Here is a 26,370-nt window from a genome sequence, read left to right on the forward strand (position 1 = left end):
TAATTTAGGACATAAGAACAGTGATTGTGAGTGCTTTGATAGATTGCTAATAGGCTTTTTTTAAGGTACAATACGTACGACAACGAGGAATTATGGCCATGACAACTGGTATCTGAAACTGAAATGTGAAATCGAACTTTCGTACATTGCTGGCTAATTAATAAATTGAGTTTTTACAAATTTTCGTGGAGGTAGTTACAATTTCCCACAAGGTGTGTCATCCTGTTGTCTTCAGAATTTCGAAATATGATTGAACATAAAGTGTACTGATAAAACTAAGAGAGGTATTCTTCTTTAAAAACAATGACTCATTATGCACTCTATGCCCTCCTAACATTAGGAATAGCGGGATAATGCACCAGGCCAACCACACTGGGGATCGGAGGTAGTGACCAATTTACAGAAAATAAATGGAGATTACTTCCTTCAAGGTATTTATAGTCTATCATTAGCGCTCAGGAACGAAGCTTCTTATAAGCCTCAGTGCGAATGTCAAGGGTTTTGATTATTGGTAGCACCAGCAATTACCAAAACCAAGATGGATCTTTGTCCTTTCAAACTAAACCAGTCGAACTTTCTCAGATATGATTAGAATCATGTTAAAAAATGAGTGCTACTGAGGCTTATGTAGGAACTTTAACTGCAGAATGCAGTATAACTGCTATATGAACATTGTATCAAACTCATCAACTTGCCTGTGGGACCAAATGTAAAGAACACGATGGCTTTGACAAAGATTGTACTTGCCCTTTTTTAAATTCTCAAAGCAACCTAGATGCTGGTGGTTGGACTTTCCTTTTAACTCCATATGAACTCTTAAATATTCATAAAACCATTTTAAGCATTGTGACCACAGAACAGGGTTCCCAATCCCTTTACAAAGTCAGAGCATTAGACAGTGACTCCTCAAATGGTTTTCCCTGCAATACAGAAAAGATAGAGACCCCTCCAAAATGCTGCTCCAGGTCTTACGATGAAATGTTCTCAAATAAAAATGTGGGGTGCAAATTTTACCATTGGATATCACGTCTGGATTAGTTGATACTACTTATCTCAATGTACACCACTAAACCATATCCCACAGTTAAAAGTTCACACCCTCAATAATGTGTGTGTGTGTGTGATTCATAGGAACAATCCCCAAATGGAGCCATTGTTGGAACACTAAGACGTACAAAAGTAGAAAGAGAGCTAGAGGGAGGAGGGTAGGTGATGATATTGCAAAATGCCAATTGTAAATTCAGCCATTCAGGTACATACAAATGCACTCTTTTCCATGTGATGAGGGTCATGTATTTCTCTTTTCCTATTAAGAAGTGGGAGATCAAAGCTCAGATCTCTGCTTTACTTTTCAGCCCTCTCTTTAAGACTATTCCCTCTCCTCTTAAAGCACAAATACACATTTATATAGAGAGTTGGTCCCATTCCTGTAGGGCAAGGAAGGAGAAGGAATAAAGTGGAAAAAAGCTTCATTGATTCCTTCCTTCATATGTAACATAGTTCATATTTTATGCAATAATACGAAACATCCGTATGATTTAATATATTATCCTACATACTGCATGCATACCGCTTGATACGTCAAAACAACCGAGCTCAACTCAAATTCTGATTTTTATACTGGACTCAAAAACTAGAAAACCAACAAAAAGTTGAGTTGCTAAAAAACAATTAGTGTTCATATGAAAATATGATCATAATTTGTGGTGCCTCCTTTTAAATTTTAGGACTACACATATGACATATCCATGTCTTTTCGTAAGATAACATAATCAAAAAATTCTTCTAACTGTGATTATTACTTACATTATAGTGATGCATTGTGGTCAAGGTCCACCACTGTTCTTGATGATGTTTGATTATTTTATACCTTGATGAACAATGACATAGTGAGAGTATTACTTATTAGCAATATATATATGGTTATAATGACTGTTATCAAGCCTAAATAGATCTCATTCCATCTTTATGATTAAAGTATTTTAAGATTATGGAAATCCTGAAAGAACGAAATGATTTTGATGTTACGGCGATCTCATGTGTTGTAGGAAGAGTTTATTTCGTCGCTAAGAGGTCATGCTGCGTCATCAAATGATGAGTCAAGATTCAAGATTTGCTAATTGTGTATGGTGGACATTGTTAGGCCCACAATATCTCACTAACATCGATATTTTCCCCACTTAACCAATTTGGACTGGATCAAATTGCGTGGCCTCAATGCTATTCTATAGAGATCCATACTTTTATACTTAGCTGCTTCATCTATTGGTAATGTGGAACTATTGATGTCGGTTCATACACCCCAACAGTAACTAGGTGAGGCACTTGGCTTAGAACGCAGCATAGCAAAGTCTTGTTAATCAACTGGTAAGTAGTTCTTGCGGTGGTTGCCAATTTCATTATTGTAGAGGTTTGTTGTTTAGAGGATAACGAACTAATGATTTGTTTGATAGGGAATGACTACACTTTCTTTGGATAAGAGTTGCTTACGTATCAAGTTTTTTAAGATAAATCTGAATCAAGCTTTACGTAGTTCATCTTTTTCTACTTATAGATGTTTGAGCCGACTTTCCTTATTTGCTCCAGAGCGTTATAAAGTGTAGATCTACTTTGTGTGCTATCTTGATGATTCACCATTATTCTGATGTTACAAAGTAAATGTCTTCTTGATTGTTGCGTTGACTGAGCTCTAGGATTGCGCTAGTTGGTTTGCTTCCATAAATAGATGTAACTGATGTTGGAGACGACCTAGATTTGGATCGTTGGTACGTTCTGATAGATAGGTACGAACTGATGAATTAATACGACCTGGTGTGTGGACACGTGTACTGTAGTGCAAAATGGAGAGTACTTACAATTATTGTCTTCATTTATGTTTCAATATAATTCATGAGTAAAATATCACCCAAACAATGCATAACACCCACTAGTTTCTGAAGGTTGACAGGGTATGACTATTGATACCCTAAACACGCAACATATGATACATAAGAGGACAAGCTTTTAATGGACAAACATTACCATGATATAGTCATAGTTTAAGATTTCGGAATCTACGAAACTACAACAAATCCAAAAACTGAAATTCCGGGCTTTATTTCTCTATATTTCGAGTTCATTTTGAAATTCATGTATTTTTCGAATTTTTTGATTTGGAATTCAAAATTTCTCAAAAACCGAAATATTAGATGAAATTCCAAAATTCCGTCGAAATCACGAACTATGGATATGGATATGGATATGGATATAGTACAAATGTACAATGTACATAAATCTCAGGTGATAAAAAATCTGTGCATTTATTTGTCATTCCACTTGGGAAATTTGCAGGACAATTTGGTGACGTACTGGAACTGGTTGAAAGAGCTATTTTATCATGACATTTGAAGAAGATGGACCTATACTCTTTAAGAGTTCCCTTTAAGGAAAGAAAGGGTAGTGTTGTCTATGGATAAAGATGAGAATCACTACTTTATTTTGTCTCCATAATCTAAACTTTAAATGTATATTTTGCAACGGCTTTATATATTTGCTCTCTAATTGAGAGGGAAGTAAAGAAACAAAAGAAAAGAACCATCTCTTTTTTTTTTAAAAAGCTTTTTCTCTATTATCCTAGCTTAAAGAAGCTTGACAGATTCATACTTCATACTAAGTTATAGCTCAAGCCTCAAAGTTGAACCTTAAGCTTCTTCTCTTCCCACTGTTTTTAAGAAAAGGAAAAGAAGGAACTAGTCCTAGTACTTCTTCCTTGAAGTAGAAGTCTCTACTTTGAAGATGCTAATTTTCCTATGTCCATACATACCTCAACAGATTCCCATGCTTTTCCCTTCATTTCCTAACAATTTCGTGCTTACCAGAATAAATACACTCTTCTACTTTGAGAAACCAACCAAAACCAATTGTTAAACCTCCATCTCCTACAGTCCCTACACTCCCTACAGAAATATTATGAGAAAAATGGTCCACTTCATAGTCATAACACTTCTCTCCCTACTGGGTACTTCTACTTCTACTTCTCTTACTAATGATGCTCTTGTTTTAGCTTCATTAAAACAAGGATTCGAGTTCTCTGATTCAGCATTACACAGTTGGAATGTGGCAAATTTAAATTCTGTTTGCTCTTGGGATGGAATTGGATGTGCAGACCGTCGGGTTGTTGAAGTAAATGTATCGAATTTGAATCTTTATGGTTCTGTTTCACCGGCGATTACTAGCCTAGATCGTCTTGTTAATCTCTCTCTAGATGGAAACAATTTCACTGGTGGGATTGAGATAGGCAACTTAACTCGACTGCGTTTTCTGAATATCTCAAACAACCAATTCTCTGGTGGTTTGGATTGGGACTACCTAAGCTTGATTACCTTGGAGGTACTCGATGCGTATAACAACAACTTCACAGCTCTCCTCCCTCTCGGCATTTTACATTTAGAGAAAATCAAATACTTAGACCTGGCTGGCAATTTTTTCTTCGGTAACATTCCTGCTGTCTATGGAAAGTTAACTGGGTTGGAGTACTTATCGCTCGCAGGGAATGATCTCCATGGCAAAATCCCAGGTGAGTTGGGTAACCTCACTAACTTGAAAGAACTTTACTTGGGCTATTATAATGTTTTCGAAGGCGGCATTCCTAAAGAATTCGGAAATTTAGCAAGTCTAAACCATTTAGATATGTCAAGCTGTGAATTAGATGGCCAAATCCCACACCAGCTAGGCAATTTGAAGTTGCTTGACACGCTGTTCTTACATGCGAATCTCTTATCTGGTTCGATTCCTAAACAGCTAGGCTCCCTAACAAGCTTGGTAAATCTTGATCTCTCATACAATGCACTTACAGGGGAGGTACCATTTGAGTTCATCAATCTCAAAAGGCTGAGTCTTCTAAATCTGTTTATGAACAGATTACATGGCTCGATTCCAGATTTCATTGCAGATTTGCCAAACTTGGAAGTTCTTGGAATGTGGATGAATAACTTTACAGGTGTGATTCCTGAGAAACTTGGCCTAAATGGAAAACTTGAGGTACTTGATCTGTCGTCAAATAAGCTCACTGGAATGATACCTCGAGGCCTATGTTCCTCGAATCAGCTCAGGATACTAATTCTCCAGAAAAATTTCCTCTTCGGCCCCATCCCAGAAGGCCTAGGAGCCTGTTTGAGCCTAACGAGAGTGCGCTTGGGGGAGAATTACTTGAATGGAAGCATTCCCAGTGGATTCTTATACTTACCTCTGCTGAACTTAGCTGAATTGCACAATAACTACTTGTCTGGCATTCTGATGGAGAACAGCAACAGCAACGTGAATCCAGCTAAATTAGGCCAGATGAACCTATCAAACAATCTCATCTCAGGGTCTCTACCATCTTCCATTTCAAATTTCTCTTCCCTCCAAATCCTCCTACTAAGTGGAAATCAATTTTCTGGTCCAATTCCACCTTCAATTGGAGAACTTCACCAATTACTAAAACTCGACCTCAGTCGAAACACACTCTCATATGAAATCCCAGCAGAGATAGGGAATTGCTCTCATCTCGCCTATCTAGACCTGAGCCAGAACAACCTCTCTGGTGCTATTCCATCCGAGGTTTCGAATATTCGTATCTTGAATTACCTTAACTTATCTAGGAACCATCTCAACCATACCATACCCAAGTCGATTGGGTTCATGAAGAGCCTAACAGTGGCAGACTTTTCCTTCAATGATCTCTCGGGTAAGCTACCCGAATCAGGGCAATTTTCATATTTCAATGCTTCATCTTATGCTGGCAATCCTCATCTTTGCGGCTCATTACTCAACAATCCATGCAACTTCACCACAGTTACAACGAAGCCAAATAAAGTTCCCCGCGACTTCAAGCTAATATTTGCTCTAGGCCTACTTCTATGTTCTCTTGTGTTTGCTGCTGCAGCAATCATTAAGTCCAGGTCATTCAAGAAGTCTGGTCCCCATTCATGGAAAATGACTGCATTTCGGAAGGTTGAATTCAATGTCTCTGATGTGCTAGAGTGCTTGAAAGACTGCAATGTCATTGGGCGTGGAGGAGCTGGCGTTGTATATGTAGGGAAAATGCCGAGCGGGGAGGAAATTGCTGTGAAAAAGCTACTTGGTTTTGGTAACAATAATCATGATCATGGATTCCAGGCCGAGATTCTAACTCTAGGCAAAATTCGGCATAGGAACATTGTTAGGTTACTGGCATTTTGTTCAAATGCTCAGACCAACTTGCTTGTTTATGAGTTCATGAAGAATGGGAGCTTAGGTGAAGCCTTGCATGGGAAGAAAGGTGGCTTATTAAGGTGGGATTTGAGGTACAAGATAGCAATTGAAGCTGCTAAAGGATTGTGTTATCTCCACCATGATTGTGACCCTCTCATAGTTCACAGAGATGTTAAATCTAATAACATTCTCTTGAATTCAAACTTTGAAGCAAATGTTGCTGATTTTGGTTTAGCTAAGTTCTTGGTGGATGATGGTGCCTCGGAATGCATGTCAGCAATTGCGGGTTCATATGGCTACATCGCGCCAGGTACGTCCAATTGCCCTTGTTTAATTATTTCCTTATAGTAATTATAAGTAGCGATGTCAATGGACTGGTTCCATACTTCTTTTGCGTAAAATCGTATACATTGCATGCTACTTTAGGGACACGACGAGTCTGATGCAATTGCGGTCAGCAATCGACAGTAGTATTGTGGTACCAAAAACATGATGTTTACCAAGGTCCAAGGGCTAGCCCTGCGTGAGGCTAGAGGCACGGGTCGGACTAGCCCTGGTCAGCCTTACCGAGGCTAGAGGCTCCGGTCGGGCTAGATATGGTCAGCCTTACCTCGGCAGTTGGAGAGGCCGAAATTCAATACTCTAAATTACTTTTGGGGCAATCTGCATTGCCCCAAGACCCCATCTTAAAAAACGATATCTTGATTCCAAATAGGCAAACCAGTGGCTCTAATTGCCTAAAGATCAGTGATATAAAACCATTGGCTTATTAGTAAGGGTGTAACCGTGTAAGACATTCTCCTTGGGAATAGAGAGTACTGTTTCGATTCTTCTCCAGATTAGACGGTGATCACAGTACTGCAATGGTGCTACTGTGTCACCCGTATATTTGGCCAAACAAAACCAGTTAAAGTTTTGCTGGTCCACCATCCCACCATGTTGAGAACTAAACCAAATTTATGCTATGTTTAAGAGACCACTCACACTCTAATTTCTGTGCCTGAAATCGGCGAGTCAGAAATCAGAATCTGAGTAAACTCTGACACAATGATTCTGGCATGATGGTGCTTATCGTAACTAGTCTTATATATGGGTTGGCGTGAAAGCAACTTCACAGATATCAATTCTTAAAATACCAATGTATTTTGTATGTAAATTACTGTAAAGTTAAATACAATATGTCTTTATGTATGCATCTAAAGCATACATACTCGGGTATTGGGTTGATTCTACGGGAAGTGATGAGCTTGTCTCTCTTCTTAGATCCCTTTATTGGGATCTGTTGCGTGTACTCTATGGGTGCCCACTCGAGGGACAACTAATAATTAAAGTTACGTACAACCACAGTAGGTTGTCATGATTTTAAGGTTTAGCCAAATTAAAATTTAAAATCAAGCAAAATCCACCAGTTATGTAGCACAATTTGGAATTAACATGACCAGGCCATGACACTTTAAAAAAAGTAAAGTAAGAGTAAACATGGTATATTGTTTGGAATTTGGAGACATGTGCTATCAATAGAGGCCTTCCAAAGTGGCCAGTACCTGGTGGTGAAGTTCATAATCTTGTATTAAATTTGCTTTCCCACACTTTTTTGTGGAAAATCCTGACTGATCTGTTGTTAAGTTGTTTAAAAAAAACACCATTAGTTTGGGAACACGCGCACCCAACACGCATGTGCCCAACCACTGAGTAGAAATGAGAGGGCAGTATGAAACTATGAAAGCTCTTCTTCTGTTGATGTGTTTTATAATTGAAAAAATGAAGTTCTGTCTGGCTTTTTATTTGTACTTCAGCACAATCGGATTTGATTTACTTTGGAGTTTGGAGTTTGGAGTTTGGACTGCATGAATAGATGTGTTTTATATGGATTGACGTTGAATAACTTATTCAAACCTTTTCATGGACAACTCTGTTAGTTACCTTCTCAACAATTTTTTGGTGGTCCTTGGGTCTAGAGCCTATAAAATTGAAACTAAGATGACAAAGCCCAAGGACCACAACATGCCTATGAAGACTGTGACTATTCACCTAAAAAGATGTATTGAATAGATAAAGTATGGCTTAGTTTATATTGTTGAAATCATAGTTGCTAAACTTTGTATTATGTGAAAATGCAGAGTATGCTTACACTCTAAAGGTGGATGAGAAAAGTGATGTGTACAGTTTTGGGGTGGTCCTTCTAGAGCTAATCACCGGGCGTCGACCAGTTGGTGATTTTGGAGATGGTGTTGATATAGTCCAATGGGCCAAGAGAATAACCAATTGTAGCAAAGAAGAAGTAATCAGCATCATAGACCCTAGACTAATTCCTGTGCCCATGGATGAAACAATGCACCTATTTTTCGTTGCCATGCTATGCATTCAGGAGAATAGTATTGAACGACCGACTATGAGAGAAGTGGTTCAAATGCTCTCGGAGTTCCCTCGGGAGGCCAGTCAGCAACCGTCTCCATCTTCATCTACTTCTACTCCAGATCAAGTTGCAAAGAACTTGGACAAGAAAGATCTCCATAAAATCAAATCACTAAATCTTTTGATCTAGGGATAAATAGGAACTCACATATTTTACGATTAATACACTAATGATGTCTTAAAATTGCTTGATTTTGTTAGTCTTGCATTTTGCAAAATTTTATGTGTTTTTTTGGGTAAGCTATTAGAAATTTGGTATAGGAGACTAGTGACCAACTATATGCAAAAATAATAAGGGTTTGTCAAGGATGTATTTTGGGCTAAGACCTTCCATACAGCCATACAGGAGGGAGTGTTGAGCCTTTGTAAATGTATTATAATCATATCTTTCCTTTTTTTTTCATTTTGCAAGTAATAGTACCCCGTTTTGCCTACAGAGTAAAAAATGCATTACATACCAATAATCTTAAGCGATATCCCGATATGTTTTCATCATTAATTCATCTTCCTTGTTTCAAACTTTGCCCTGTCCAGTGATTAGTGAGCGCTTTTCCGAGCTACAGGTTGCAAACTATCATCACTGCCAAAACAGAAGGTTGGGCTAGATCCTTGGTCAACAAGAGGGCCCATGTTTTAGTCGAATCACAAATGAACTAGCAGGCTATAACCGCTATATTAATCCAAGGCTCACTCCAGGGCCCATGGGCATAACTCGATCCGCACCAAATTTTGTAGTACGTGGGAAAGTGGTGTTAACTGCTGCTGGAGACACATCAGACTATTGGGCAGGGCAACGTTTCAATTAATTGTACCAAAAACGGTGCAAAACAATGAACTAAAAAACACTCTCAAGCACTGATGGTGAAGAGGCAACGTTTCATGAAATTGTTCCAAACAATTATGAGACATTTACATTGTGATGAGCCCACCGTAGTTTGTCAATGGGGAATATGGAGTTGTTATGCAATGAATTGGTAACAGAAATTCTCATCAGACTTCCTCCAAAATCGATATACAAATCAAAGTGTATATGCAAACTTTGGCGTCTCTTGATCACGGAGCCTACCTTCATAGAAAGACTAAAATCACTTCCTCCTCTCACCACTGGTTTTTTCTACAATCATTTCTCCAAAGTCAAATTCCTTGCTTCCAATTCCAATGTGTCGTTTATTAACATTGATCCTAGTTTTCTCGAAGCTATTGTCAGTGCCTCTCACAATGGGCTTTTACTTTGCTCCCCAAGGACCAACGTAGATGAACCAACTACTTTTTTCGTCTGCAATCCTTTAACTAAGCAATGTTTTACATTGCCCATTAACCCTCGCATACCTTTCTTTAAGGGCGATCCTCTTTTGTACTGCAATGACAATGGAGACATTGGTGACTGGCGAATCGGATTCAAAGTGGTTCACTTCATGTGCTGCGAATACAATTTAATTGAAATCAATATATATTCTTCTGAGACAGGAGAATGGAGGCGGTCTATGATTTCTCATACACTGGATTATTTTGATCCAACTGGAATAGCATTTAATGAGGAGTTCATTTACTATTGGGACGAGTTCACTAGTGATTTTTGTGTTTTTGATTTGAAGAAAGAAGGCGTTTGTTTCACTAAACTGCCGCCTAAGTCCGACGATCATATATGCTCTCGAGAACTGGGGGTATCGGCTGGGCGTGTGTATTTTATTGAGAGCAATATGACTAGTTTGCGTGTATGGGTCTTTGTTGATGGAGTTAAATGGTCTTTGGAACATAGTATAAGAACTCAATGCTTGGTAGATCAATTACCAAAAACATTAGATTTTTCGGAGCCTTACTTCGTTAGATCTGCAATTAATCCAATAAACAAAGAGATTGGTTTGGTGTTGAACAGGAACAGGAAGGCGTTTCTGTATAACATGGACACAAAAGGATAGAACACATGGGTGATTTTGATTTCAATTGCTTTCTATTCACATTCATCCCCTATTCCCTTCCAGCATGGATGCCGAGCTTCAGGAGTACCTAGTAAGCTGTAACAACTTCCTTTTGTGTTTTTGTTGTATACTTGAACATCATGGTTATTACTGTTGTAAATGTGTGATTTGGTTTTCCTTTACAAACAGTCACTGGGGGAATGGAATAGGTTATTGGATGAGACCGAGTTCGACTTGAGAGCGAACTGCCTACGTATCTTACTATGGGTTGTATGGGGGAGAGTAGAATCAGGTATGCCGTAGTTCATAGGAGAGGTATTTATAGAGATTGAGAGTGTATCCTTGCTCACCACGTGTAAAGGATGTTCCAAACGAGGGGTGGAGATTAGGATAGCATGTGAGAATTGTCCTTATAGGTCTGCTGTAATGATGTGGAGTGGCAGTCTGTACAAGTAGCTTGCGGCCGTGACCAGTGGCTGACGGTCAAGACATGTGCAAGTACACCTTTAGTCATGATTGCTTCTGGATAGGGGATCTGTGTCACTTCCTAAAGCGTAGTTCAAAAAGTGATATTGCTGATCGTGCAGTAGCGTTCTACTAGCTCATGGATGAATGCGACTTGTATCCATAGGTTGATGTGTTATTTCCACCATGTTAGGCACGTGCTGGATAGTGAATATCACTCCCCTACAACTGTCATTATTATTATTATTTTCGCTGAGATAGACAGACGGCACCGTTTGCTTATCTTCTTTCCGGTGTGAGACTTACAAGTCTTTATTACATTTTATTTTGGATCCTTTATTTGCTGTTCTTCAATGTTTGTGTCTTTTACATTATTCACTTGCTTATTACTGTCTAGTTTGGATATTGGTCTGTTTCATTCAAAGCAGTGTTTGAGTCTTTTACATGATTCACTTGCTTATTGCTGTCTTGTTTGGATCTGTGTCATTCTAAGCTAACATTTACTGTGCAGTTTTACAGACTTGGTATGTATTTTGTTGTGCTTTATTTGGTACACCATTTTGGAAGTTTTTTTGGTATAACCAGCATACTTTTTTCTAGTAAAAAACTCAATGACACCAACTTATTTTCCCTATTTGTTAATTCTCTGTTCTTATGTCTATCCTACTGTCAAAATAGGAAGGGCATTCATCACAACCAGCTGATATCACAATTTACCAACTTTTCTTGAAGGTCATCAGGAATGTTTCAGGAGTTTGCTGGTATTCTTTAAAGCTAAGCAACACAGAAAGAAGAACATAGTAGGGGTGATGATTGACTGGAGAGGCATGGTTAATTTGTTTTCATTTTGGTTAGTATTGGTCATCTATGTTATTATAGTTAGCCTGAGGCTAGAAGCAAATGGGGTGACCAGAATTTGTTTTTTTCAAATGCACTTGCATTCTGCAGACTCTTTTGTGAGAATGTTAATCCTTAGACTGACAGGAATATGCCATCTGATATTATAAACGTGTTGGTAACTTGGTGTATGACAGGAATCTTGCTATTGCTCTTAACTAAATTACCCTAGCTATATGCGTTAGGCACTTAGGCTGATATTACATGAGACCCTTGAGTACATGGCACTGATGCTTATTGAGAAAGAAATAAACCACTGAATCGCGCCCTTTTTTTATTTGGGTTCACTGATTTCAAGCGTCAACTGACACTGTAACTCTGTAGTACACTTGTACCCTTCAGTTTGTAAAATTCATAGCATGTGTCAGACTATTGTTCCGAGGCTAATTCCAGGGCGAATGGATCAAACATTGCACCTATTCTTCATTTCAATGTTGTGCAAGAGCAGGACTGGTTGAGGATTCCCTCATTTTTCTTGAGATGCCAATTGTGAATTTGTGAGTGTCTCCTTCAACTTCCACTCCGGTTAAACATCCAAAGGACTTGGACAAGAAACATATCTCTAAAGTCTAAAGTAGAATCACAAAATTCCTTCGATCTACAAGATGTTTTTGAGCTGGCTTGATTCTGCCAGTCTTGCAGTTGCAAAATTGTTGGTTACTTGTTTCAACTTTCAAGACTACTATCAGGGGTGGCGTAGATCAACACGTCAACCACAAACACGCATAGTAGTTTTACAATTTTTCAGGGTGTCATAACGAAACATTGACTGTGAGTTACTGTAGCTCTAACATCAGATCAACTAAGAAACTTGATTTGATTTGTTCATTTTAATTAATGTAAGAAGTTTTGTTTCTCTTGTTTAATTATTAAATTGTGGATTTTACTTCTGAAAATGCACAGAACAAAGAGGGAAATGAATATGCAAAAGACGGTATCACATCTAGGATAATACATAGTCCCATACACAAAAAAGTCCAAAATATAATTGTATGTTACCCAATTTTTCCGAAGGCAACCTTACTGATTTGCAACTCTATACAAAAAGTTCTAAATATTTTTGGAATTGGCGAAAACATTTCACTGAAAAATGACTTTTTATATTAAAAAAAAAACGTAAAAGATAAAACCAAGTTTCCAACACAGTCAAACTCGACAATTTTAAGAACATTCCCAATGCAAGTCATTATGGTTGGGGGTTTGTGACTTTATTCACCTCCAAATGGTTCAAAACATTTGCCCAATGCAAAGGTGAATACTAATGTGACTATTTTTCCAAGTCAAAACGAAGGTGAAACCTTCAACCCAGATAGTGGCTGAGTTGTGAATTTCGGATGGAAAGTTGGATTCCATCTCGTGTGTTTTTTTTAAAAAAAATGGATTTTTTTTTCGTGATTTTTCATTTTTTTTTTTATTTCAAAAGTACGGAGCGTTTTTTCAATTTTTACGATCCCCTCCGAAATTAATATTCACTTTTGCATTGAGCAACTTCACCTTGCTTTTCACCAAAACCGTAGAAAAGATGGAAAATATTATCTACGTGGAGATAAAAAAGGGGAAAATAATGACTTGTCTTAGAAATGTTCTTAAAAAAAAAAATCTGAAATTTTAGTAAAATTATTTTTTTTAGGAAAAGGATAAAAAATGGAAAGACATATATTTTTTATTTATTTTTAATGGATGGCAAAATATTGACCACACTGCCATCACTTGACGCCTCTCTCTTAAACCCCAGCCTCAAAACCCCTCAAAACCCTAACAACACAAAACCCCATTCTTCATAGCACACCACACACACTACTCCCTTCAGCTACTTGTACTCCTCAATACCACAAATACCCCTCTCTCTCTCTCACACACACACACACACTTGCAAACATTAACAATCATTTCGTTCAGAGCCAACCAATTTTCACTTCGGTGCGTTCTGTCTTTTTCACATTTCTTACTTATATTTTAGTATTCTCTTATGAACAAGTAATACTGTTCAAAAAATATTTAGAAAAGCAAGTTTCTTGGGCTGTTATTTGTAATTGATTGATTGATTGATAACATGTTTCATTTTAATACTAGTATTGAAACTGATTCTTGGGCTGTTATTTTTATTTTAGAGGTTTGGGAATGATGAGGTTATGTTATTTTAAGATTTATAATAGAATTGTTTCGATTGGTAAATTTTGGCCTTTTGCAATTTGGGGAATTTGGTATTGTTTTGTATTTTTGTTCTTAAGGCTGGTTAGTTTAGAAGTTGGATTAACTTTAGATTGTTTTATTTATCTCATTCGGCATTATGTGCTTTTTGTCATTTATTATATGCTATAACATTTTTTGTGATTAATTCGTAGTTGTGGTTTTATTGTTCTGATGCACAGATGGCAAGGTGGGACAAGATATTGTCTCTCCCTGTGCAGAGTCCTCCTAAATTTGAGTTTTCATCTGCTGATCTTGAGTGGGCTAAAGTGGAGGGTTGGTCTGATAATATTGAAAAAGTTGCTTTCATTCCCTTTGATAGAGTCGACAACTTTCTTTCTGGTGAATCGGCAAACAAAGACTTTCCTACAAGATTTTATGTTGAAGCAAGGAGAAGTCCAAAGATAAGAGTGCATCCTTCGAAGGAAAAAGTTGATGGCGTTATTGAATTTGCTATGTAAGTAAATTGTAATTTTGGACCGACTGGTTCCTCCTATTAGGCTTTGTGTTTCCATCAGTTATATGATACATTTGAATGCACAGGTACCGTTGCGCGTTTGGTCCAGACGACCGTAGGGAGGGTGGTTCTGTACGTCCTAGTAGGAACACCTATGTTCGCAAAAAGAAGTCTGCTGGTCGGCCAAGTATAAAGAGAGGTTGTCAATGCTATTTTTTCGTGAAACGTTTAGTTGCCAAGCCATACGCTGCACTTATCATATATAAGCAGGATAAGCATGTAGATGAGAAGGGGTTACCTTGCCATGGACCACAGGATGCAAGAGCTGTTGGAACAAGGGCAATGTTCGCCCCTTACATCTCAGATGATTTACTCCGCCTCCTTGCATCACTAATTCATATTGGATTTTCTGTGGAAACGATAATGCACATACGGCATGAATTGATAGAGAAACCAGGAAGTCCATTCAATCACGATGACTTCGTTACACACAGGTATGTCCGGAGGTTGGAGAGGAGAATCCGTCGTTCAAAATTTGAATTGGATGAGGATGATGCAGTTAGCATCGAGATGTGGGCTGATGAGCATGAGAGTGACATTTTCTTCCGTGAGGATTATTCTGATTCAGAGCCTTTCATTCTGGGAATTCAAACAGAATGGCAGCTGCAGCAGATGATTAAGTTTGGTGATAATAGCCTCATGGCATATGATTCAAGATTCGGAACAAACAAGCTGAAGGTTTGTCTGATTACCTTCTTTTAATCGGCCAATTGTTGTAGCTGATGTTTGTTATATTCATTTGCTCTTTTTTGCCATGTTTATTAGCATCCTGTTCATAGTCTCCTCGTGTTTGACTCGGACAAGAAGGCTATCCCAATAGCCTGGATAATAGCTCCACGATCTGCAAGTGGCGATGCATACAAGTGGATTAGGGCCCTTCACAGAAGAGTGCGCTCAAAGACATCTACATGGAAATTGGCGGGGTTCATAGTGGATGATCCTTTAGCTGACGTTCTCACCATCAGGTATGCCACTGCATGTTTCTTTTCGATTAATTATCTGATTTGGCCGTGGGGTTTTTTTTTATTATTATTATTATTTTATTTTACAGTTAAAGTAGTCTAGTAACATACATTGTCTTGCAGATGTTCCATATTTACATAATTACAGCTCTTATGTTGGTTTAATGAAACTAGCTATCTGAAGAAGTACACTTTTTCCAAATGACATGTAGCTCTTTTTATTGAAGATTCAATTAAATAACAACTAATAACCATTCCAGAAAAATATCATCTTATTTAACATAAGGGATTTTATGCTAAAGGCTAATGCTGTACAGTTGGTCTGGTTACAAAAGAGATGGGTCATTTGTGAGAAAACAAACTTGAGATAATATAGCTTCTGCATAACATGTGCAAGAGAACTATGTCATTACTGTACAAGTACTAATAGTTATGGTGTTATCACCCCTTATAATATGTTTTAAACGAATTGGTGATGAGTATGTGTCTCTATTCAGGGAGGTGTTTCAGTGCTCGGTATTGATATGCTTTTGGCGTGTCCGTCGTGCTTGGCATAAAAACCTGGTGGAAAAGTGCTTGGAAACCGAGATGCGTAGTGAAATGTTTGGACGGCTTGGGCAGGCAATAACCAGCATCTGCAAAGGAAATGCTGGCCTGGATTTGTTTGAGAATTTCATGGATGATTTCATTGATTGCTCGGATTTTGTGGAGTACTTCAGAGCAGTATGGTTTCCGAGAATAGGTAGAACTTCATGTCTCTTCACCAAGTGATTTTTATTTTATTTTATTTTTTATTATTTATTTTTTCTCACCTGTCTCTGAATCTGATATAGTGTTCCGTATGTTATAATGATCCAACTCAATTAATAGATAACAGGCAGCTGCACTAATTGTAGTATGTGGCTGCAAATTTTGAGATTGTACTGATAGCATGAATCTTTCTGAGTTTAGCAGTCATGAAGAAAAACGTATAGTTGTGACTAAACATTCTTATTCTCTCTGCCCTTATTGTCTGTTGTCTTAGGGATGTGGACTGCCGCATTGAAGTCTCTTCCACTTGCTGGCCAGGAAACTTGTTCAGCTATGGAATGTTACCATCATAATTTGAAGCTCATGTTGTTAAATGAGAAGGACCCAAGTGTTTATCAGCGCACTGATTGGCTGGTTGACAAGTTATATTCGAAAGCACATTCCTGCTTCTTTCTTGATCAGTATCCAGGAAAAGAAGACTTTGCCCGATACATGAAGGTTAAGTATGTGAGTGGATTAACATCCTGGCAAAGAGCTTTAGAGATTCCAGATTCTGATGTTTTGCTGGAAGATAATAAATGTGCACAAGTAATTAGCCAGCATGTTCGGGAGAAGGCTCATGTTGTATGGAACCCCGGTTCTGAATTTGCATTATGTGATTGCAATTGGTCAGGAATGGGCAATCTGTGTAAGCATGTGTTGAAAGTAAGCTGCATGTATCGTAGAAAGAGGTCTGCTGCGCCATCTATGAGCCTCTTCAAATTTAACCAGACTTTGATCAACATGCTACATTGCCCACCTCAGGACTCTTTGATTCGTGATCATGCCATTTCTTTAGCTGTTTGTGTACAGGATCTGTTGGAGAAACATGGTATTGGTGGTTCTGCTACTGGGGTTTCAGATGGAGTAACTGAGAGAGAACATTTGATGGAGCAAATGGTAATACCTACTGAGAATGGATCTGGAATTCAAGATGTACATACTGGTGTTGGAGGTGATTTGAATGGGGAGACGGCCTTTGCTCAGGTAAGAACTGTTAATGGTGAACGCGGTGAGAGCACAGGGCAAGTAAATGGTTGCAGTGAGATGGATGTTGATTTAGTATCAATGTGTACCTCCCCATTAGGGTTGTTATCTGCTGATGGAATTTTTTCTTCCGACAGCAGCGTAGGGAAAGAAGATAGAAACTCTCTTAAAACCGGATTAGGCTTTAGTGAGACATTCTCTTCCAACAATACTTCTTTCCTTATTGGAGGTAGTGAATTTCGTGAAGATATGATTTCTAAGGGTGTTTGCCTTGATCTTCTAGATGGAACCCTTGCTGGGAGCATGATGGATGTGGATCCACAACCCATCCAGCTACCAATGTTCCGGTGTGAGATCCACTAGTGTTTAGTAGCTCATGAAACTGAGCCAAGTTTGGAGCTTTTTATCAATGCCTTGGTTCGTTGAGCAAAATATTTCCATGTACCAGACATGGTTCTGCATAAATGGTGGTAGAAATTGATGGAGCCTAAAGGTGCTTAAAGTGTGATATCTCAGAGTTGTTTGTAAGCAACCTTTTTCCATTATCTTCAAATCGCCTTTAGCTCTTCCACCTTCAAAAGGGTCACCAATGGGTTTGTCGTTGGCGCTGAACCGTGTATATATTTGACCAAAGGCATCAGGCTGTACAGTTCCTTACAGTCTCATCTTGGAAAGTGGAGTAGCCAAATGCTTTTGATCCACAGTTGAACTTTCTGCAGCCTCTTGCACGTGCAACTGAAAAGCAAGTCATTGGATGGTAAGGAATTCTTTGGATTGTTTTGGTTTAGTGATTCCTAGGATTCTGCCAATACCCCAATGGTAATGCATCAAGTGGACAGTGTTGATGATTTTGTAGGTCAGACACTCGAACTGCATACAGTACCCAATGTTTTTGGCGGTTGTTGAGGAACTAGAATGAAGGACCTCAATTTTGGTCTTTCATGGGCTTGAAGGATTTTATTGTTCTTTTGTAACTGAATTGATTTGCTTTGAAAATTGTACAATGTTAGCGTTAGTTTGCCCTACCTATTGAAAGGAAATCAACACAATTTTTTTTTTTTTTTTGTTATTTCCTCTTGTTTTGCTATATTCTTTCCTTTCATGTGTACCAAGATCTACTATGGGGAAGGTGGCAGTGATGTGTAATAGATGTAAAGGAATCGAAAAAGAGTCTGCCAACTTCAGTTAAAATGCCGCTGTGCCACTGGGCTTGGAAGAATTTTCTTGTCAAAGAAATTGAACCAAGATCTATTTTTAAGTGAGTGGTTCCTCATATTTGATTAAGGATCCATTCAAAACACATATAGCAGCTCAAGTTCCTTGACATGCAGTGGTTTCCCCACTTTCATTAAGCATCGGGGCTTTTGGTGGAAAAAGAGAATAACCTCAGTCATCGTAGGTGTTGTAATTTGTAAACAGTTGCAGCAAGCCAGCAACAATTCACCATGCTGACCTATGAGCCTACACACTAATAACTTGAGAGTTGAGATTAGGATATGCATAGTTAGAAACTTTAGAATGAGGCTAAAACGAACCAACAACACTTCTTAACGTATAAAAATCAAAATTCTGATCATGTGTGAGATGTGAGGGATGATTTACAGGTTGGACACTCAAGTTGATGTAGCCATCTCTAGAACAAAACAGCATAAAAATACTAAAAGAGTCGTGAGAGCCCATGTCTCTTTACCGTACCATTTTAGGCAGTGGTTCTGCAAAGTTATTTGTTTTTTGGTGTGTGTGTCCGGACCCATTCCCATGACCCACATATTCGAAACCACTTATTGTTTTATCTGCTACGTGACTCAACTTTTAGCCTGAAACAGGAAAATTCTTGCGTTTTCTTGTAATCTGGTTGGCCCAGCAACGTTCGTGTATCCTTGAGATTCGTAGGGATCATCTCATTAAGTGGCTTTGGGAGAAAAGCTTGGCAGTAAAAGTGTTTATTTACAAGCTGGAAAAACAGTAGGATGTAACGTTTTATTATTAGCTGCCAAAAATCTAGTGGCGTCGGCACTATGGTGGATTTTGTTTGATATTGGCCTTTTTGTTTGTTACTTTTGCAGTTTTTTGCTTGGCTTAAGAATGTGTATATGCCATATTTAAGACGTAATCTCATTATCCACGATTTCCATTTATATGAAGTTCTAGACGAGAGCACTTAATTACTTCATCACAATCCACAACACAGTACACACAAGAAGTACTCTGTTATCAGTATATTCTTCTTCTCTCTTCTTCAGTTCTCCACGAGTTTCATGCGTTGATCCTCTCGTACATCGAGACACTCTCAACTGATTCCAAAGCAAGCCCAGAGAGAGACATGGGCATTTGTCTTCTGTTGTTTAAATGAACCTTGTACCAAACGTTTCGTAGCTACTTTCATGTCTACTAACTCAAGCACTTCGTCCAAAGTACAGAAAAATACCCACTATTTTCTTCTAAAACACACAGAAAGAGCACCTTTGTGGTTCAGCCACTAGAAGCAGTTTTGCTGAAGCATGTTATCAGTTCGTTGAATTACAGATCAGCTCACACCCGGCCCTTTGGTAAGAATTCTTCTTACTTGGTAAATTATCTAGTGTTTTACTAATGGCTCAAAACATTTTTTATACGTTTTTTTTCTTTTTCAGTTCATTGTGTATTACTGTATTGACTTCTGCTCTCCTTCTTATTCTTAGATGAGTCAAATGAAACTTTGGCTGGAAATTTGTTTCATTTAAAGCAAGTTCTTGGTCTAATTCTCAGAAACATTGTATAAAAGAAGCTAAATTCACCTGAAACCTACTATTCTAACCAAACAGCAGAAATTTTGTCGTACGTTTTGCTCTATCTTAAAGTAATGATTATGATTGAAATCATTAAACAATTATTATTATTATTCTTAATTGTTGAAATCATATTGTGTTATTTTATCTTATTATTTATATAATATATACAGTGTAGACTGTCTAGGCCTGTCAATGGTTTCGATAACTCGATAATCAAACTGATCAAAATCGGTTTGAGTTTTGGTAATTTGGTTTGCCTTTTACCAATCTAATAAAATATTGGTTTAGTTTTAGGTTTGTCTTCCACCAAACTAATATGAACCCGAACTGAAAAGATAATAATAATATTTATAATTAATTTTTTTGTCAAAATTAATCAATTTAATTTAGAATTTAATTGATTTTATAATTTTTTATTCATAGGTTCGGTTTCGGTTTGCAATATATTTTATCGGTTCAGTTTGGTTTCACCCAAAAAAAAAAAAATCTATAGACAGCCCTGGCCTAAGTGTAGTGTAATATACTTTTTGTGTTATTGGGCAATGTCACAATCACAAAGCTACCAATATTATGATCTTGTTGGAGTTTATCTTTTTATATATAAATATATCTGCTCGTGTCAGTGTTTAGTTGACGTGTACTCCAAACTTTACTCAGATTAGTGCCAAGACTGCTAACACTAAACCAGTATTTAAGCATTATTATCTGTGTCGTGGGCCTCAATTAGCATATCTCTTAAGCTAAAATCGTCCATATGTCATTATAATGTTGTGGTCCATGTGTTTCTGATTTTTATTAATTGCTTTTCAATGATGATCTAAACATATATATGAATAAGAAAAACATTGTCCTGTTGTTTTCCTTCTAGATGATTATAATTTAGGACGTCCACGGGAATTTGTTTAAAGGGCATCTAAAATTTCATTTTGTTTGTGCTTCGTCTATTAATCTGTATTTTTTAAAAATATAGTCGGTCATAAAAATATTTTGACAATAAATTATTTCAGCTCTCCCCAATAAAAATTTAGAATGGAAATGACTGGAACTGAAAATTTAATTGGAACGAATGCGCAAATAAGATATTCCATCTGAATGAGACCATTATATACAATGTCCGAATGAAAATTTGAATTGCCTACTTTGAATGATAAATGATAAAATTTGTTTTCCAAATTAAAAAGAAAGAAAGAATTATTAACTAAATTAATAGGATGTGTTGTCCTTTGTGTGCAAGTGGAATACTTTGTCTTGCTCTTGAGTGTATCATTAGATTATGGCTGGGAATCTTAATTAGAAGCTTCTTTGTTTTCGGCAATTGATTTGTTTTGAGTGTCTTGCTCAACAAAATACACCCCAATCGTTACAGCTTAGACAAGAAAATAAGACCCTACATATTTAATTTGGTACCTCACTCCACTATGTAATGGCAATTATCTGTTTGGATCTGGATTCACATGCTTTCATCACATACCTACAACTTCATTAATTGTTGAACAAATATCATTTGTATCCAAACCGGGCCCAACCCAATTCATTATATCAGTATCAATAATAATTCCTACCTAATGTGTAAGAAAATGGGATGGTTAATACTAGGATCTGTTAATCCTACATTCCTACCACATGAATCCTAATATATTGTTAGCCAGTAATCTGTTGCCTAGGAATGTGCTGATTTTATATCTGGTTTAATGCACAGGCATAGTTCTGGAATGACAACTGAGTGACCATTTCACCTTGGGTACATTTCACAATGGCAAAGCAGTTCAAAGTTTTGGACCATTTCATGTTAGTAATTAGCAGTGTCCTTGTTTTGCTTCTGTGTTTCCCGCCATCCACAGCTTTAACTATCGAAACTGAAGCCCTCCTACAGTTCAAGAAACAGTTGAAAGACCCCTTTAAATCAATGGAAAGCTGGAATCCAAACTCTGAGCATTCTCCTTGTGACTTTTCCGGGATCACTTGTGATCCCGTGTCTCACCTTGTGACCAAAATCTACCTTGAAAACGAATCTCTCTCGGGTGAGATTTCACCTTCCATTTCAAGCCTCAAGAGTTTATCATCTCTTGTGCTAGCATCAAATTCCATTTCTGGTAGTCTTCCGTTCCAGCTGATCGAATGCAGCAATCTTCAAGTACTGAATCTCACAGGGAATGATTTAACTGGTACCATTCCTGACTTTTCGTCTTTGAAGAACTTGCAGATACTAGACTTGTCCGTAAATTATTTCTCTGGTCCAGTTCCTACTTGGGTTGGCAATTTGACGGGATTGGTGTCGCTTGGCCTTGGTCAGAATGACTATGAAGAAGGCGAAATTCCTGAGAATATTGGAAAGCTGAAGAACCTGACATGGCTTTTTCTGGCTGGTTCTAATTTGAGAGGTGAGATACCAGAATCGATTTTTGAACTAGAGTCCTTGGAAACATTAGATTTTTCGAACAACAAGCTTTCGGGAAAATTATCTAAAGCAATTGCCAAGTTGAAGAATCTCAACAAAATTGAACTCTTTGTAAACAATTTTACTGGAGAACTCCCTAAAGAGCTGGCTGAACTCAATAATCTGAGTGAAATTGACATATCGAAGAACCAAATGTACGGTAAGTTGCCTCCTGAATTTGGAGAGATGAAGAATTTGGCAGTTTTTCAGTTGTATGAGAATTACTTCACAGGAGAACTGCCTGAAGGGTTTGGAAACTTGCGATATCTGAAGGGCTTTTCCGTCTACAGAAACAACTTTTCTGGTACCATACCTGAAAATTTTGGCCGCTTCTCTCCATTAAACAGTATAGATGTATCTGAGAACAAGTTTTCTGGTGCATTTCCTAGATTCTTATGTGAAAACAGGACATTACAGTACCTACTTGCTTTAGATAATAACTTTTCTGGGGAACTGCCAGATTCTTATGCTGAGTGCAAGTCATTGCAAAGATTCAGAGTTAGTAAAAATCATTTTTCAGGGAAGATCTCGAGTGGTGTATGGGGACTACCTTTTGCTGTGGTAATTGATTTTGGAGATAATGACTTTACTGGAGAGGTGTCTTCTGAGATAGGGTTGTCTATCAGCTTGACTCAGTTGTATGTACAAAACAATCAGTTTTCAGGTCAGATGCCATCAGAACTTGGCAAACTCACTCTGCTTGGAAAGCTTTCTGCAAATAACAATTCATTTTCTGGTGAAATTCCTTCTGAAATTTTATCTCTGGAGCAGTTGTCATCTTTGCATTTGGAAGGGAACTCATTGACGGGACCAATACCATCAGAAGTTTGGAAATGCACTAGACTGGCAGATTTGAATCTTGCACAAAATTTCCTTAGTGGTGATATTCCCAACAGCTTGTCCCTGTTGAGCAATTTGAACTCTTTGAATCTCTCGCAAAACAGGCTTTCTGGTATCATTCCACAGAATTTACAGAGATTGAAGTTAAGCTCCATAGATTTATCTGGTAACCAGTTAAGAGGAAGGATTCCTTCTAATCTAGCAATGACAGGTGGTGACCAGGCATTTTCCAACAATGATGGACTTTGTGTTGATAAGAACCTTCGGGACCATGTAAACTCAAGATTAACTGTTTGCAGTGGAAAACATAGTCACAAAAGCGCTTTTGATAATAAGCTGCTTTTGTTTGGTGTGATATGCTTGTCCTTGATTGCTATTATGGCCTGCTTGTTACTGGTTAGTTACAAGAACTTCAAGTATAGTGAATCTCACAAACAAGATGATCTGGAAGAGGATGTGGAAAAAGATCCATACTGGAAACTTGAGGCTTTCCATCAGATGGAGCTTGATGCAGATGAAATATGTAACTTGGAAGACGAGAATCTGATTGGAAGCGGGAGTACAGGAAAAGTTTATCGCTTGAATTTGAAGAAGAATGTTGGAACGGTGGCTGTAAAGCAACTATGGAAGGGAAAGGAAGTAAGGCTTTTGACGGCAGAAATGGAAATTCTTGGGACACTGAGGCATAGAAATATACTGAAGTTATATGCGTTTTTGATGAAAGGAGGTTCTAGTTTCTTAGTTCTGGAATACATGCAAAATGGAAACCTGTTTCAAGCTCTTCGTCGTGAAATCAAGGGTGGTAAACCAGAATTAGATTGGATTCAAAGGCATAAAATTGCAGTAGGAGCTGCAAAGGGGATTGCTTATCTTCACCATGATTGCTCTCCAGGGGTGATTCACAGAGATATTAAGTCAACAAACATTTTGCTTGATGAGGACTACGAACCAAAGATTGCAGATTTTGGAATTGCAAAAGTTGCGGGAAATACTACCAATGATTTGGACATGAGTTCTTTTGCCGGTACTCACGGTTACATGGCCCCTGGTGAGTTTCGATGTTATCTTTATATGACAGAATTTTTCTTTTTTACTGCCTTAAAAGTGTGACAGTTCTGCTTTTTATCAGTTTGCATAACTATCATATGAAATCTTACTACAAACCTTTTTCCCATTTAAACTTAATAGTTCCCCTATTCCACCTCGAGCTGTAATTAAAGATGAATTGTGTTAAAATGCCATGAAAAATCTCATCTGCATTCAAAGGTTTGCATTTTGAACTTCTTACGTGATCTGGACTTTTTCTTGATTAATATCTCTATTTATGTTCTGGCATTTAGCTAGCACCCTAGAGCTGAACGTAAACTGAGTTATTTGAAGCAATGGGCTTGCATTCACTGATTCACATTTTTAAAATGGTTTATAAAAAAGCTTTGCTAACTTTAGCCTTAGAAGAACTTGATTACTTGGAATTGGCATGTAGACGAGGGCTTTGGTTGGAAATAGTTTCGCTTGGAGATGCATGGCATATAATGATGAGAGAAGTTAAGCAAGACTGCTATTTTCTGATGCTAGTACTGCAGTACGTTAAGCTCTTTACATATTTCTATATCCTGAAACCATGAAGTTTCTTGTTTCCCTTTTCCTTTCAGAACTTGCATATTCACTGAAAGTGACCGAAAAGAGCGATGTATATAGTTTTGGAGTTGTCTTACTAGAACTAGTAACTGGTAGAAGTCCAGTCGAACCCGAGTTTGGTGAAGAAAAAGATATTGTTTACTGGGTCTCAACTCATCTTGGTTCTCGCGATGATATTATCGAAGTGTTGGACAAGAGGGTCTCTGGCACCGCTGTGGATGACATGATTAAGGTCTTAAGGATTGCTACTGTCTGCACCACTAAGCTTCCATCTCTGCGTCCTAATATGCGGGATGTTATCAAGATGCTCGCTGATGCAGATCCTTGCATTATCGTCACTGCAGAAAAGAATCCCAACAGTTACTGAGGATATGTTTCTGTGAGCTGTCTGTCAGACTGTATCTTCTCGTCCATTCCAAGTTTTCATGATTTCTTCCTAGTCCATTTATGCCTGTTTTGTTTTCACTTTGATGTTCTTGTCTTGTAATTATGCCGTTGGCTTAGAGACAGCGTCGAATAGACTACATCAGAAGATCTTGCAGTTTCTAGCCGTTGTGTGTTCTCATTGTAGTTTTTTGCTTGTCACTGTATGATATGCCTGTAATAATAAGTGTACATTTAAATGGGTAGAACACAAGTGACTTTGTTAGATTTTAGAGCACAAGATATGGCTGTAATAATAAGTATACATTTAGTTAGGAAAGTTTACTTTGTGTTTTCTCTCTCAGGATATGAAGTAATTCTAATAACTATCCTTTTTGCGTTCTTTGAGGTAAATTGTAAATCATTTGCTGAATCTTACAGAGCATTGCTCCTGATTCTTAACAGAGATTACGCCCAAGGACAAAACCCAATAATAATTTCGCTATAAGTCCACTTTGATTTTTCATTTCGCCTTAAGTCCAAAACCGCAGAACTGGGTTGATGTCATATTTTTTACTTGAAATTTTAGCTCAAAGACACATTTTTCAATTTCAAATTTAAATTTATATAGAATTTATAGTGAAATTAAAATTAAATTAAAATGGACTTGGGGCAAAAATATTTGGGAAAGAGCCCAATTACTTGGATTCTTAAAAGCACTCTGACAATTTAATGGCAATAGTGCAAGACACAGTCATATGCCAATAGTTCGTAATGGACAGTAAGTCACCACGTCTTTTGCTAATGAATAATTACATGACCAACGGACCAACCCACTAGCCTTTTGGTATGTAATGCTGACGTTATAAGGACGGCAACGTTGTGAATCTCAAATCCGTTTTTCTGCATTTGTAATCTTAGACGCATGATATTGGCGAGTAGTAACTTCATAGTTCATATCAACTCT

General features: G+C 37.7%; 4 protein-coding genes across 6 annotated transcripts; all 4 read left to right on the forward strand.

Moving 5' to 3' along the window:
- The first annotated feature begins 3,638 nt into the window (after positions 1–3,638).
- Positions 3,639–8,952, forward strand: LOC147500895 (uncharacterized). The gene is made up of 2 exons (XM_086605898.1): positions 3,639–6,523; positions 8,334–8,952. Exons 1-2 carry the CDS (start codon positions 3,949–3,951, stop codon positions 8,756–8,758), a joined length of 3,000 nt encoding a protein of 999 aa, XP_086462024.1. The 5' UTR covers positions 3,639–3,948; the 3' UTR covers positions 8,759–8,952.
- Positions 8,953–9,460: 508 nt separating this feature from the next.
- Positions 9,461–12,040, forward strand: LOC147500896 (F-box protein At5g07610-like). Of its 2 annotated transcripts, none has more exons than XM_086605903.1 (2): positions 9,461–10,638; positions 11,745–12,040. In XM_086605903.1, exon 1 carries the CDS (start codon positions 9,570–9,572, stop codon positions 10,545–10,547), a length of 978 nt encoding a protein of 325 aa, XP_086462029.1. In that variant the 5' UTR covers positions 9,461–9,569; the 3' UTR covers positions 10,548–10,638; positions 11,745–12,040. The 2 variants fall into 2 exon arrangements, with proteins under 2 accessions (XP_086462029.1, XP_086462030.1); XM_086605904.1 differs by having other exon boundaries at positions 9,555–10,638; positions 11,691–12,040.
- Positions 12,041–13,641: 1,601 nt separating this feature from the next.
- LOC147500897 (zinc ion binding protein) lies at positions 13,642–18,417 on the forward strand. 2 transcript variants are annotated; one of them, XR_015221189.1, is made up of 7 exons: positions 13,692–13,829; positions 14,282–14,556; positions 14,643–15,294; positions 15,382–15,581; positions 16,076–16,320; positions 16,603–18,111; positions 18,194–18,417. XR_015221189.1 is itself a non-coding variant. In XM_086605902.1 (6 exons), exons 2-6 carry the CDS (start codon positions 14,282–14,284, stop codon positions 17,715–17,717), a joined length of 2,487 nt encoding a protein of 828 aa, XP_086462028.1. In that variant the 5' UTR covers positions 13,642–13,829; the 3' UTR covers positions 17,718–18,417. The 2 variants fall into 2 exon arrangements, 1 of the variants encoding a protein (XP_086462028.1); XM_086605902.1 differs by having other exon boundaries at positions 13,642–13,829; positions 16,603–18,417.
- A 1,005-nt stretch (positions 18,418–19,422) lies between these two features.
- LOC147500898 (Leucine-rich receptor-like protein kinase family protein) lies at positions 19,423–25,743 on the forward strand. Its single transcript, XM_086605899.1, has 3 exons — positions 19,423–19,903; positions 21,825–24,450; positions 25,055–25,743. Exons 2-3 carry the CDS (start codon positions 21,879–21,881, stop codon positions 25,405–25,407), a joined length of 2,925 nt encoding a protein of 974 aa, XP_086462025.1. The 5' UTR covers positions 19,423–19,903; positions 21,825–21,878; the 3' UTR covers positions 25,408–25,743.
- Positions 25,744–26,370: the final 627 nt, after the last annotated feature.

Source organism: Coptis chinensis, chromosome 4 (assembly GCF_015680905.1).
Source record: "Coptis chinensis isolate HL-2020 chromosome 4, ASM1568090v1, whole genome shotgun sequence".
Taxonomy (NCBI): Eukaryota; Viridiplantae; Streptophyta; class Magnoliopsida; order Ranunculales; family Ranunculaceae; genus Coptis; species Coptis chinensis.